This window comes from Rissa tridactyla, chromosome 17 (genome assembly GCF_028500815.1).
Source record: "Rissa tridactyla isolate bRisTri1 chromosome 17, bRisTri1.patW.cur.20221130, whole genome shotgun sequence".
In the NCBI taxonomy this organism is placed as follows: domain Eukaryota; kingdom Metazoa; phylum Chordata; class Aves; order Charadriiformes; family Laridae; genus Rissa; species Rissa tridactyla.
The window spans coordinates 477,530-491,388 of NC_071482.1; the positions used below are offsets into that span (position 1 = coordinate 477,530).

The 13,859-nt window shown below is 62.1% G+C and overlaps 1 protein-coding gene across 3 annotated transcripts in view; it reads right to left on the reverse strand.

The window, feature by feature from the left end:
* The window catches only part of ZBTB16 (zinc finger and BTB domain containing 16), a 61,444-nt gene extending 52,963 nt beyond the window's left edge, over positions 1–8,481 (reverse strand). The window contains exons 1-2 of one of the 3 annotated variants that reach the window (XM_054223128.1): positions 8,464–8,481; positions 6,484–7,825 (exon numbers count right to left, since the gene is read on the reverse strand). In XM_054223128.1, coding sequence (XP_054079103.1) covers positions 6,484–7,751 — 1,268 coding nt within the window. In that variant the 5' untranslated portion in view covers positions 7,752–7,825; positions 8,464–8,481. Of the gene's footprint in view, positions 1–6,483; positions 7,826–8,228; positions 8,311–8,463 lie in introns of those variants that run through there. The other 2 variants (XM_054223126.1, XM_054223127.1) reach the window with 2 other exon arrangements.
* Between the last annotated feature and the right edge of the window lie 5,378 nt (positions 8,482–13,859).

A 13,859-nucleotide genomic window follows, 5' to 3' on the forward strand; every position in this document is an offset into this window, starting at 1 on the left:
TTAAGAACACTACAGCGAAAATGATACCGGCGGCCCTGGCCCCTGGCCAGAGCAAGAGCCTGGGGCGCAAAGGCTCCCTTCCCACAATCCAAATTTTAGGGCGATGCTCCCGTCTTTAGCCACAAAACGCCGGAGCTGGCGGATGCTCTCGTTGGGAAGAGGAGTCCCCCTGTACCTGTGACAGCACGTGCGCCAGCAGCACGCACTGCTCTCGCAGGGGCACCCGCGGCTCCCCGCGGCAGCTGCAGAAGCGATCCCCAACACCACGGGTGCCAACCGGCCTTCCAAACCGATACCAAGCATTTCGGGCACGCGGCGGCTTAGCCAAGGATTATGCAGAAGGAACACGCACACAGCGTTCCCGAACACCCACGGCAGGTAAGCCCGTATATCAAAAGGCGTTACGTGAATGTTGGCACGTTATCTGGATTTACCCGCCTCACGGCCGCGGCTCCCATCGCTCTCCGGCGGCAGAGCGGGATGCAGGCACTGCGCGTCCCGCCACGGCAGGGCAGGCGGCGGTGCCCGGCGAAGGACCAAACACCCCCGTAAAGCACCGGGTGCCTAACACCGGGTCGGGGGGGGGGGGAACCCCTCTCAGGCAGAGTGACACAAGCCAGGACTGCCGGGCGCGGGGGAATGAATGGAATAGGCTAATTTACACAGGAAGTGAGCACTTACCAGACCCTTCATCCCAACACACAAAACCCTCTGCCATATCTGGAAGCAATTACACCCAGTTAACATGATCTGCCTGCCACTAAAATTAACTGCAAACAGAAATATTTTTCACTTTTGCAACAGGAGATGCCATGGCCCCGTGTTTGGCTGCCGGGAAATATTTAGTAATTACTCATTTAAAGCCTCTCTTGAAGCTGTCAAGGAAGGTGGGGGGGGGAGAAAAAGAAAAATCTTGCTAATTGCGAGCAAAAAGGAAAATGCAGATCGTTTTACTCTATCCAAGGAAAACAGATTTACGCACCGGTGTAACTAAAGAGCCAACATCGCGCAGAAGCGGGGAAGGCGGCAGGGATGCTCCGTCATGAGCTTGCTGGGCTGCTCTACACCATTTCCACGTGGAAAAGGGAAAAAAAAGAGCCGAGAGCGTCCCCCTGAAACAGCACGGGCTCTCCAAGGGTCCCTCTGCGCAGCCAATAAATACCTTTTTAACCGGCACCACTGCACGAGCCATAACCAGAGCTGAAAAGGCCCCGCGAAGCTTAGCCAAGTGCTGCGAGCGAGCCTGGAGCGAGCCCGCTTGGGGAAAAGCCACCCCAGGCGTCCTCAAGCAGGCAGCTTTTAAACACCAGGGTCCCCATCCTGCAGCCAACGGGGATCGGCTGGCACAGATCCACCGGCCCCAGTCCCGGGGAAAGCGGGGGCACCCTGGGCAGGGCGCTCGCAGCATCCCCCTCGCCCCCGGGGAACACCCCCGGCCGCCAGCCTCGCCGTCAGTAGGGAAGACACAAAAGGTATTACTGGGCAAGGGGAAAAAGAAATAAAATAAAAAAAAAAAAAAAAAAATTAAAAATCGGCGTTTTCTGATGGGAATCTCAGAGTTTTAGCTTTAAAGCGCGTCACCCGCGCAACTAAAACGATGCAGAATAATTGACGGAATAGCAGGGAAGGCGAGGGGGCTTTCCCCCCTCCGCGCTGGGAGCCGAGTATGGAAACGGTTAAGTCCCCCACTGAATAAATCAAAAGTTCAAGGCTGCAGCATACCAGGCCGTATTCCCCCTCTGCCCGTGACAAGAACCAGAGAGCCCCGAAATCCCAAGCATCCTGCGCGGGGTCTCGGCCGGCGCTCACAGGTTACACGCTCGGGGTCAGCGCCGCGGACCTCAGCGGCAACATTCATTTCCTGCGCGGGGCACGTCCCCCTGCCCATAAAGCTAATAAGGGCTTCCTCGCCCCGCGCCGCGCGGCAGCGGCCGGCCCGGACCCCTGCTTTCCATTAGCCCCTTATGATGCCAGGTGCCGCTAATAAGCCCCATCAGCAAGAAACAAGAGCTGCCAAGTCCTCTTCGGACTCTGGAAGTAATCACGGGCAGAGTTTGGGGGGCTGCTGCCTTCTTTATTTGTCCCCTTCCCCCCCGCCTCGTTTTCTATTTTTCCTCCTTTTTTCCAAAGTTTCGGCTGCAGCGGAACACAAATTGCCGAACGCTTAAAATAAAATAAAATAAAAAACAACTACTGTACCAGGCTACCAAAATGAACGCTAATAACATCTCACAAAGCACTTGGGATCCGATTTATCACGTTTATTGCTTTAATGGTGTGCTGCATCTGTTTCTCACTGTGACGTGACGAGCAGTGCCAACGTGCCTAATGGCATTAGTCGTACAACGCTCGGGTGATCCAGGCGGAGACGGATGGAGGTGAGCCTGGCGAGGAAGGAGCCAAGAGCTGGAAGACTTCCCTACGCCACTGCTTCGACTTCGCTACGCCGCCAATGCTACAGCTCCGGGCAGGCCAACGGGTCACCGGGATTTGCCGGAGGCTGTAGCTGGGACCCGCACGCCGATGGGAAGCCGCGGTTTCCCTGAGCAGGAGCATCCGGGACCGGCGGGAGCATCCACGCCTGGTCCTGCGCACCGCGCCGGTGAGAGCAGCGGTGCCGGGTCCTGCGCTGCTGCAGCGCCGCTGGATGCGGACAGGTAGATCTGCCGCTCCTCTGCGCCGCAGGAAGGGGAAAAGAGGGCAAAACTCTGCGGTCTGGGGCACCGCGGCCAGGGTGGAAGGGCACACCTTCTTATTCCACCGGAGCACACCTCCTTTAGGTGACAGCTCAGCCGTGAAACCTCAAAGCGCAAAACTCAGCAGTGAAAACCGGACGGGAGGCTTTTCCCGAGGTGCATCCCCCGTAGGGCGGCGGGAACAGGCACCTTCCAGCCAAAACCGCTCCCGTTCGGGTTCTGAGCCAAAACGTTCGTTTTCCAGCCCAGCCTCCCCACCTCGCACAGCCGCACGGGGCCAACGCCGGCAGCAGCGGCACCGTGACGGTGGGTGAATTCCCGGGTAGCACCGGGCTTTGGATGCTCAGCTGCACCGCTAATGAACTTTATCAAATTGCACCCCCTCCCAGTCTTGCTATCAACATTTAAAAAATGAAACCACGCCTTTTATAAAGTTTTACGGTATTTAACTTCCTGATGAAAAATTACTCTGGGCTCGGCGCGTCGCAGCTCGGGAGGTTTTTCTCCGTACAAACAAACCCAAAAAGGGCCGCTGAACTATGGCTTTTTTGTCTGCAATTAGAAGCGACGATCGATACTAACATTAGATTAAGTTTGAACTTTGCTGAACCCAGAAGGAAATCTTTTATAAAAAAAAAATTAAAGAGCTGCCGACTCAATATACACTCAATTAGTCAAAATCATAAGCTCGGTAAAGAAGAAAAAAAACCCCCGGATTGCGCAGCAGCCGGCAGGTTCACGGACCCAAAAACCCTGACCAGAGTCGGTGCCGAGGCCGGCAGCCGCTTGGCCACCAAAAGGTCACAGGCTCAGCGCTCTGGAGTTGCCCACCTCGCAACGGGGCACAGAGGGTGCTGCCACGAGGGCGGCCGCGGCAGCCAACCCTCCCTCGGGCACCCTCCATCACCTGGGCCAACAGCCCCCCCAACACGCTAGCCGAAGCCCAGCGAAAAGCCAGCCCGGCCCTCCACTCCCCCTTTTCCTGCGTACGTTTCCCACAGTAATGAAGGCAGGAACAACACTCCGAAGGCTCCGAGACTACAAACACATATATTTATACTTCTATAGGCATGTGTGTGTGTAAACAAACAGCCCCGCCATATGCACCCGCTGCTGGCGCCATGTAAACAGGCACGGTGCTCCTCGGCTCACCCAGCTCCCCGCAGAGCGAGCGGCGTCGGCTCGGGACGGGCTCGGGCTCACTCTCTCACCCGCCGGGATTCGGCACGCGGAAGCCGTGGTGCTGGGCAGCTGAGCATCCCGCGGTGCCGCCCGTGCCGGAGGTGCCCCTCCCCGGCCCCCGCTCACCGCAGTGGGGAAGGGCTGCGCTCCGGGCACCGCCGCGCTCGCTTCGGGGTGGGAAAGCAAAACCACAGCAGCGAACGTGCGGCAGAAAGAGGTCAGCGAAAGCCGCCGGCCGACGAGCAGCACGGCGGTGCCCCCGGCGCATCCTGCCCCCGCCACCAGCCACACAGGGAGGGGGTGCCGGGACCCCAGCGTGGGGCGCGGGTCCCCCTTAAACCCCCTCTCCATCGGGCACTGCAGCCCGCAGCCGGCACGTCGCAGCTGCCACCACCACCAGAACTGCTCCAGCAGGGAGTTACAGATCCCAGCCTAGCGTAGATGCTGTTTAACAGCTCCATAAATACAATAGGATCCCACAAATCCTCCCCAAATGGTAATTTTCACCACGTATTAGAAAGCAAACACCATAAAAAAGCCACATGAGTCCTTGTCTACACACAAACCGCCTTAGATTTAGACTTCGGGGCGAGGCGAGTTGACGCGACTGTTGCCCAACGCCTTTCAACATGGACGGCCTCACAGATCGCTTCAGAAACGGCTCGCAGGATTTGGCAAAGTTTGCCAGCGCTGGGTCACCTGCCCGGCAGCAGGAAGGGGCAAAGGGAGCTCGGCGCTGCCTTCAGCGATCGCCCCCGGGGCTGGGCTGGCAGGGGACGGCGCTCAGCCCCGCGCCTCGGCCAGACCCCAGCGCCCGCCGGGGCACGGCGCGCACCCAGCCTCTGATAAGCATCATGAATAATTAAGAAATAAGCTACGACCCTGCAGCCGCGGCTGTCAAAACAAGGCAAGCCCAGGAAGGCAATGTGAAATACGGGCTGCTGCGCTGGGCCACGCTCCCCCACCTCCTGATCGCGCAGGGAAGGATCCGACCTTCCAGCCAGCCCTGACGGGGCTGATCCCCGGCGGGAGCGGCCCCATCAGCCGCTGCTCGGAGGGGGAAAGGGAGATGACTACGGCCGTGGCAGAACGGCACGTTAAAATTCTCTCTGAGCCTCCACTGCAGCTCTCCCCCGGTGACGTTGGGTCTGCATCACCGCGCGGCCGGGGAAGAGCCGCACCGAGGCAGCTCCAGGCACGCCAGCCCGCGCAACCCCCGCGCTGCCGCCGGCCGGGGGGAACAAAGCAGCGAGCGGCTGCGCGCCCACAAAGAGCCGGGGTCCCCGCGCGGGGCGAGGGCTGCCCTCGCCGGCCAGACCCAGGGGCGACGCTGCTGGCGCACAGACCCGCGCGGGGATGAGAAGCCCGTCGCGGCGGCTGCCACCCGGCACGGGAAGCGCTCCTGGGATGAACGTGCGGGAGCTGCTGCTCCAGCACCGCATCCCGCACTGCTGGCGTGCCGGCAGCACCGGCTCCCCCGCCAGAGGCGTGCGCCCGCACGGCCACCGTCCCCGGAGCGCGTTACGTGCATCGGGACTAATTAACCTGTTGATTCAATAAAAAAAATCTGACAGGGTGCGCAGCCCGGGGAGGCTGCGAGCAGCTCCGGCACCGCGCCGGTGCTGCCTTCCCCCAGGCAGGACGCTGCCGCCCGCGCCGGGGGCCAGTGCCGCGCTCACCGAAGCACGCCCAGCACCGAGGGGTTTGACCGGCGATGCTGATTTAGGCACGGCAATTAACGCAGCCCCGTTCCCCAGCCAAATCAGGGAATGAGCTCCAAGTCCCCGCTTCCAGTATTGGGAGATGGTAAATGGGGGAGAACCGAACTCCCGTGCCGATCACCACCACCACCACCACCCTCCCACCCCGCAGCAGCTCCCCGCGGCGTGGGGCTCGGTGTGAGCACACAGATCCCCCCCACCCTGAGCCAGGGACCCCTGAAATTGCATCGGCAGCTACTGGAACCCGAACCCATGATGCCCCCAGGGACGGACCCCCGGCTCCGTGCTCACCGTGGCGTCACCCAGCCTGACCTACGTGTCACTTTGTGCAAAGTACAAATATTTCATAAACGGGGGAGCGGAGCGGCACACAACCAGCGGGCTGGCCAGGCGCTGCCTGCCGCGACCCCAAATGCCATCACGGCGACCAGGCGCAGGGGTCCCACGCGTCTCTCCCCTCCTCGCCCCGCGGGGGTGCTGGGCAGGAGGGACGGGCTCTCGGCAGAGGGTGGGCGAGGGCTGCCCGACCCCCCAGCATCCCTCTACACGCAGATCCCTAAACTCCAGGCATAGCAACCGTGAGTGGTTTGGCGGATGCCAGCCAGGGAAGCCGGCGGGGTTTGTGCTAGCAGGAGACACGCACGGCCCGAGCCCCCTCCGGGCTGCCCTCCCCAGCCGGCACTCGCTGCAAGGAACCTTCTGGCATGGCTGCCAGACCTGGAAAAGTTGCGACAGCTGTCCCCTCCCCGCACACACCGCTCCGCGCCCCGGTTTTGGGGTCCGCGGTGGGAACTCTGCACCGGCACACACAACACCCGACCCGAAACCGAAATCCTCCAGCGAGATCCCCCCCGCCCGGCGCAGAACGCGGCGTCGGCACTCACCGGTGCTGCTCGAGGGTCTCATTGTCCGGCAGCTCTGCCCCGCACACGCTGCACTGCTCGCCCAGGGCTCTGCTCTCCGTCTTCATGCCGGCCGCCAGCTCCCCCAGCTTGCTGAACAGCTCCCGCTGGATGAAGCCCTGGGGCAGCAGCCCCCCGTAGGCGCTGAAGTCCATGGAGACGGCCAGGGCCGGCTGCACGTGCAGGGCGGACGCCACAGCGGGCGGCACGCCGAGCACCGGCTCAGTCTTGTGGTTCGGCAGCAGGGAGTAGATGCCCAGGGGTTTCCCATCCTGGCCGGCGGCGGCGGACGGCTCCGGCCCCAGCGGCAGCCCCTGGCCGGGCTCGGGCAGGGGCTCGGCGCCCTCCTCGCGGCCGTAGTGCAGTTCACGGGCGCTGGTGATGACGCTGCCGCGGGTCGGGGTGCCGGGCCCTTCCTTGCCCTTCTCCTCGGGTTTCTCCCCACTGGAGGCGCCGGGCTCGGCCGCCCGCGGGCTGTCATGGCTGGAGGCGTCGTCCACCTGCATCGCTTCGGTTTTCACCTCGGCGAGGCCAGGGGGGCGGCGGGTGGCGGGGCGCGAGTCCTCAGGGGCGGCGGGCGGCAGGGCGCCCTGCAGCAGCGACTGCCCGATGGTCATCAGGCTGTCCACCGCCGCCTTGGTGGGGCTCATGGCGGAGAGGGGGCCGAAGGAAGAGGAGGCGGAGGGGCTCTGCTCTGCTGTGGCTGCTGGCAAGCTCTGGCCGGCCACGCTGGCATACCCGCTCTCCTCGCCAGCGGGCTTGGAGATGAAGAGGCCCTTGATGTACCTTGACTTCCTCTCCTCCTCTTCCTCGGTGGCGGCGGCGGCACCTCCGTCAGCCATGGTGACCTCGGCGTCGTTGTCTTCGGAGGCCTGGATGGTCTCCAGGATCTTCAGGCACTGCTCCTCCAGGTACTCGATTTCCAGGATCTCGGCGGCGTAGAGCAGGTCGTCCAAGTCTTCGACCTTGGCCTGCAGGGTGGCGGTGTAGGCGTACTCCAGGATCTGCTGGAAGGTCTTTGGCGAGAGGAAGTCCAGGGTGTAATGCTGGCTGTTGCGGTGGAAGAGGATCTCGAACATCTTGCTGGTGCAAGCCAGCACCGTCCGGTGCGCGTGGAACTCCTGGCTGTCCACCATGATGACCACGTCGCACAGCGTCCCCGCCAGGCGCATCTGGTTGGCCTTGTGCAGCAGCCCGGTGGGGTGGCAGGGGTTCTGCAGCTGGATCATGCCCATCTTAGTCAAATCCATGGCGCTCCCGAGGCTCACTCATCAGGGTGCCTCGCCGTCGCTCAAATCTGGGACTAGCTTTGTGTGCCGACTATCTGCGAAAACAAAAGGCGGAGGGGGGAGAGGAGCGGAGCGGGAGGGGAGGGAAGGAGGGGGGGGGGAAGAGAGAGAAAGGGGGGGGGGGGGGAGAGAAAAGAAAAGAGGAGGGCCGGGGGAGGAGAGAGGAGAGAGGGAGGTTAGCCCGCAGCCCGGCGGCGACTCGCCGAAAACTTTCTGCGCGGGGCTCGGCGGAGGAGCCCGGGAAAGGGGCGCATCCCCGGCCGCCGCCGCCCGCCCGGCTCCGGCTCCGGCGCGCCCCGTCCCGCCCGCGGGGCTCCGCCGCCCGCCGCGACCCCATCAGGTGCACGGCGAGCGGCGGGCGGCGCGGAGCGGGGGGGGGGGCTCGGGGTGGGGTGGGGGCCCGGCGCAGCCCTTCGCCCGCCCCCTGCCCGCACTCACGGCGGCCGGCGGCTGCTCCGGCAGTTCGCACTGCCCGCTCTCATCGCCGCCGCCGCCGCTCGCCGCGCCGCGCAGCAAATCACGGCGGCGCCGGCCCACGGGCCGCCCCGCGCCCACGTCAGGCCGCCCACACCCACCCACCCACCCGCCCGCCCCCCGCGCCCCCCCGCCGCCGCCCGCTCCATCTTGAGTGCGGGCGCCCTCCCCCGGCCCCCCCCCGGCCCCGCCGCGGCACCTTGCGGGGCGAGCGGAGCGGGGCGGCGGCTGGACAGCGCTGCCGACAACAAACATGGAGGAGCCGGCGAGCCGGGGGCGCGGGGACCGGCGGCGGCGCGGGGGCCGCCCGCCCCGGGGGACACGCGCCCGCCCCCGGGTGACAGCCCCCCCCCCCCCCCCCCCCCCCCCCCGCCACACGCCCCCGCCGAGGGCGCCCCGATGGAAGAGGGGGAGAAGGTGGAAACCGGCCGGAAAGCCCAAGTTTCGTGTTGGGGTTTGGGCCGGGCGCCGCGCGACACCCCCATAAAGCTCGTTTCGCCCTGGCCAAACGCCCGCACCACACGGGCGCTGCTCACGCGCGCTCGTCGGACCCTTGCCGCGGGTCCCCGAGGATGGGCGATGGAGGTCTGCCGGCAAAGACTGGTGACGGCAGCCACGGAGAGGGAGCAAAACAGAAACGCCGGCAGCGCTGCGGTGCTGACAACAACAGAAAAAGGCAGGGGTAGAGCGTGGGCCGCGAGACGCCCCTCACCGAGGGCACTGCTCCCCAGGCAGAGCATCTTTCACCGCGTGCAGTGCTGGCGCTCGGCGCGTGTAAAGACCCGTGTCGTCTTCAGGGGACGGCACGGTAGCGGCACCACAACCCTCTCCCTCCCCGGCACTACCCGCGGCACACCGCAGCAGCGCGGGGCCCGGCCTCGTCAGCTAAAACAACAAATACGGACGGTATTAGTACAAAGATACCCTTGGGGTAAAGCAGCGCAAATGTAATCTAAGGAGAACGTTATGGGGAAGTGTGTTTATAATTATAATGGGATTTAATGTACTTTGGGACCAGATGATAGCAGTCATTTAACGAGAACAGCCTAATAACAGAGGCCTCACAATGAAAGGCGGCGCTGCTCGGGTTATTAGACGCGTGTGATAACGCAGCGCTCGCGGTAGTATACTTAAGGGTAAGGCATCAGCTACCCCTATTTTTTCGGGGGTTATAACTCTGCCGTTGTAATTGGCAGAGAGTGAAGAGGCGGCGCGCGGGCAGCCAGCGTGCCTGCAGTATGGTTTTTTTTAATTGCCTAAAACTGCTTGAGTTCCTCCCCCTCCCCGACTTTTAAATCCGAACGACTGAAAGGGGGGGAAATAGCGAGACAGTGTGGTTTCAGGTGTTTGTTTACCCTCCCCTAACTTTTAAAAGGCTTGATTTCAGGACTGAAATTTTGCAGACGGTTAGGGGTATGTTTTTAGTGTAGCTCGCATGAAATTAAGCTGCGTGAGTCCCATTAGCAATAATGGAAATCCCACGGCTAAATTCCCAGGCAGCATCCTGAAAATTAACCCCCCAGTCCTTCCCGTCAACTGGTGCGTTGCACTTTTTGTTGCTCCTCTAATACATATAGTAAAAGCTACCCGGTTGTTTAAGAGCCCGACTTCCCGCCGCCGCTTTTCCCGAAAGGTACCGCTTGGCCTGTCCAGCCCGAGCAGGGAGACCCGGCTGCCCGAATCCCCCCTGGGTTCGCAGCGTGCTGTTGCTGAGGGGGGATTACGGGCAGAGCTGCTGGTGGCCCTGCAGCCCTCCCTGGGCAGCGGAGGGTCTGGGCGTGAAGGTTGTTCTGCTTTTCGAGGCGACGTGAGACAGAAGGGCTGGTTAGACGACTCTGGCCAGGGCATCTTCCCGCGAGCCATGTTTTGGCAGCCACAACTGAAGGGATTCCCCTTCGCTTGGGGGTTCTCCCCTCGCCCGCCCCTGACACCGAGCAGGTGTCACCAAAGCAAGCTCCGGAAACCCCAGAGCGCCCCAGGGGTCTTTCTGCTGGGACCTGAGCCCTGTTTCTGCCCAGACCCTTACAGCCCCCCCACACCTGGGAGATCCCTTGCTGGCAAGGAGGCAGAGCGATCGTAACACGCGTAACCCAGGAAAAAGCCAAAAACCAAGAGCATCACGTCCCTTCCCCCAGCAACGCCCCCGGCACCGCACAGGGGAAATACTAAAGAAACACCGTCTCCTCCCTGCAGAGCCTCCGCCAAGGCGCCCGTGACCTCGCATCACGTGCCTTGGTCCGGAGCAGAAAGGACCCATCTGGACCCATCCGCAAGCCAAAGAGGAGAAGCAAAACTGGCCACTTGCCGTAGTGCCCCGGAGGAGGAAAGAAAAACCATCTCCCGGGTTCAGCCATCAGAGCCTGGTGGCTCCGGGTGGGAGGTCCCTGGCGGAGCAGGGGCAGCCCTGCGGGGTGGGGGCAGTTCAGGGCTGCCCAGTCCCAGCAGCCCCCCGCGTGGGGCCCGTGGAGATGCCGAAACAGAGCTCGGGAAGCCACCGCCGTGGCCTTCGGGGTCGTTTCCCCACGCCCCGGCACAGGAGTTAATCAGCCGTCGCTCCCCCCAGCACCTTCCATTTCCCTCCCATCTCTCCCCATCGGTTTCCAATTTATTTACTTTTCTGATCTTAATCCCCACCTTGTAGTGTAACGTGTTTATTAGAAAGGAACCGGCACGTTAAATGAAGCCAAGCTGGGCTCTCGTGTTAAATAGCAGTCACGCCCAAGTGCCTCTCCATGTGCCATTACTCCAAGTGATTGAGGCAATTTCTTCCTCCGCCACGAGTTTCAGTTGTAAATCTCTCAACCAGATACGGGGGCAATGATGTGCTGCCTGGTGCGATTATTATGAACCTCCAGCGTTAAACTCGTGAGACGTCCGTGGTTCCTCGGGAAGGTGAGAGGACCAGGCGGAGCACGGGCATCCTTCCCGGGAACCCTCGGGATCCCTTCCGATCCAGCTTCTAGCCCCCAGACCTTTGTTTATTTTGGATGGGGAGACGTGAACTTTCGCTTTCCCAACACAAATAGCCCGGTGAGCATCAGCAGGCCCACGGAAAGAATGGGTCCACAAAGCGCGGACAAGGCAAGTTAAGGGCCTGTAAGGCCAAGGGACGACGGCAGCTTCAGGCTGGGACCCCGCTGGGCGCAGGGAGAGGATGGGGAGAAGAAAACAGAGAAGTCTCCAAAATTACAGTAAGAAAGGAAAGTCCTTGTTCGCGATGCTCAGCCCAAAAAACCACCATCATGAGGCGCAGCTTCAGCCAGGAGGTCCCCCAGCGTCATCCGTCCTGCGGAAAGCAGAGGGGAGGAGGACTCCCCCCGGCTGGCTCCTCTCCGTCGCCTCCGAAACATGCACGGGGCAGCTGCTCTGCTCCCTCTCCCCCGGCTGAACGCCCTTTCCCATCGCCCGCGCTCCTCCAGCGGCGTTGACAGACCCAGCGCCCCCCACTTTCCGCCCCAGGGAGGGGTGTGACCACACGGCCCCCGCTTCTCCGGCTGGCGGGGACGTGGATTTGGTTGCCCCCAGCCCAGCTCTGCCCCCAGCTTTGGCCAGCTGGCCGCTGCAGCGGCGAGCGACACACAGGGTGAGGGACGGGAACCTTCCCACGCTGTGGCTCCTGCCTTTTCCTAGGAATACTTTGGTTTCGCTTTTGGTGTATTGGGAGGGTTTCCCAGTCGCGCTGGTGTAGAGGTGGGTTACGAAACAGCAGAACAAGGATTTTGCGTAAAATAAGCTCTGTTTTAACTTAAGTCAGAAAGCCATGACTTTTCAAACCTGGTTTTTGATCCCCCTCCAGACTTTGACACATCCACGCTCTCGCGCGCGCGCGCAGACAACCGGGATGGTGTCGGGCGCGGAAGCTTTGCTCGCAGACGGGGCAGAGCGCCGTGCTCCGCTTTCGCATGCGGCAAGCTGACAGCTTATGAAAAGATGATTAAATGTGTTAGACTTTATTTAAAAAAAAAAAACCACCAAACCAACCATAAAACCCCCCTAAATGCACAAAGCTGTTTGCCGGGGGAGGCCGGGGAGCGGCAGCGGGCCCCCGGGAGGCTGCTCAGCGTGCAGCCACGGCACGTTAAGCTCCCTGTGAAAGCCATTGGTTATCACCGGGATCCATCCGAGCCCTGCAGATACCGGACCCGGGCGCATTGTGGCGGCACGGGGGAGCCACAACAGGCCCTTTATTGTGCCCCGCCGGCCGCACAAAGGGAACCTGAGCGCGGCTGCAGCTGGTGCGGGGCCGGGGCGGTGGGACGCAGGCAGCGCGGCTGGGCGAGCGACGCCGCGTCGCTGCAGGGCCGCGGCCGTACCCAACGCCAGCAGAGCCGCACCGCAGCTCTCCCGCTGCCATGGGGAAGGTGGACGCGTAAACTCCGATAATTCGGACGGAGCTGACTTGGTGCACGTGGAGCATCACGGGGCGGGCACGCTGCTGGTCCACCCTGCCCCGCGCGCCCGCCGCTGCCCTCCCGCCACGAGGGACATGGCGCGGCCGGCGCTCCGGCGTGTGAGAAAGGCAGGGCAGCGGCTGCGAGCAGAGCTGTGTCACCCACCTCGTGACCCGAGCAGACCCTGCACATCCGCACGCCTGTGTCCCGGCCTGAAAAATCCTCCCTCTCCTCTGCGTGGTTCTTTTTTGTTAAAGCTAGGCTCCTTTAAGGGATACCGCACCCGAGCAACAAATGGGGGACACTAAAGTGGGCATTTCTGCTCCAAGCCCCGCTCCGGGTCACAGCTTTGCTCAGCCGGGGACGGTGGGAGCGATGGCGTTACGCTGAGCATCCCTCAACCGCAGGACGGGCTGCGACGCACCGAACACCCCTGCGAGGAGGTACACGCTGTTCCTGCGCTTCCAGGAGCGCATCCCTCCGTTCCTCCCCCTTCGCCCGCCTTATGGCCGCGGCGCAGCCCCTAAGACAATGAGGCTAATTAGCAGCTTAGGGCCCCGAGCCCCGGCGAGGCCAGCGGAGCTGTGACTCAGGAGGGTGGCAGCCCCGGCCAGCCTTCCCGCATTCCTCCCCTAAATCCCCCTCACAAAAGGGAATTTAGCCACAGTGACTCAGCGAAGGAGCACAAACTTTACAGCCGGGCTTTGAACCGCCGTGTTTATGTATTCCCCCCCAGCAACGCGCTGCCGGGTTAGTAATTAAATAAAAATGTCTCCCTCTAGCAGGCTATGACCTAATCATTTGTACAGTACCTATTTTTAGCGTTACCCTTTGTACGTATTCGAGAGAGCTCGAGCCAGAGGCAGCGACTTTTGAAGTCCTAATAAGCGGGAGGGGGGTTGCCTTTGTTTAATTTACTGTGTAATTATTTTTCCTCTTTCCCCCTTCTCTTAACCTAAAATATTTGCCATCCTGCATGGGGCAAGAAGAGAGATGTGCCGAGGCTGCAAATGTCAGCCCCAACTGTAGGGTGCCGAGGAGGCTGCGCGCCTGCTCGGTAAAGTTCATCCCAGAAAAAAACCCACCCCACCGCTTTTTTTAAACACTTTTAAATGGAGCAGAATCTACGGTGGGGCCGCGGCGAAGCGCTGCTGGGGGGTCGCTCTGCCGCCGACCCAGGGGACGCTCTGACGAGGTTCGTTCG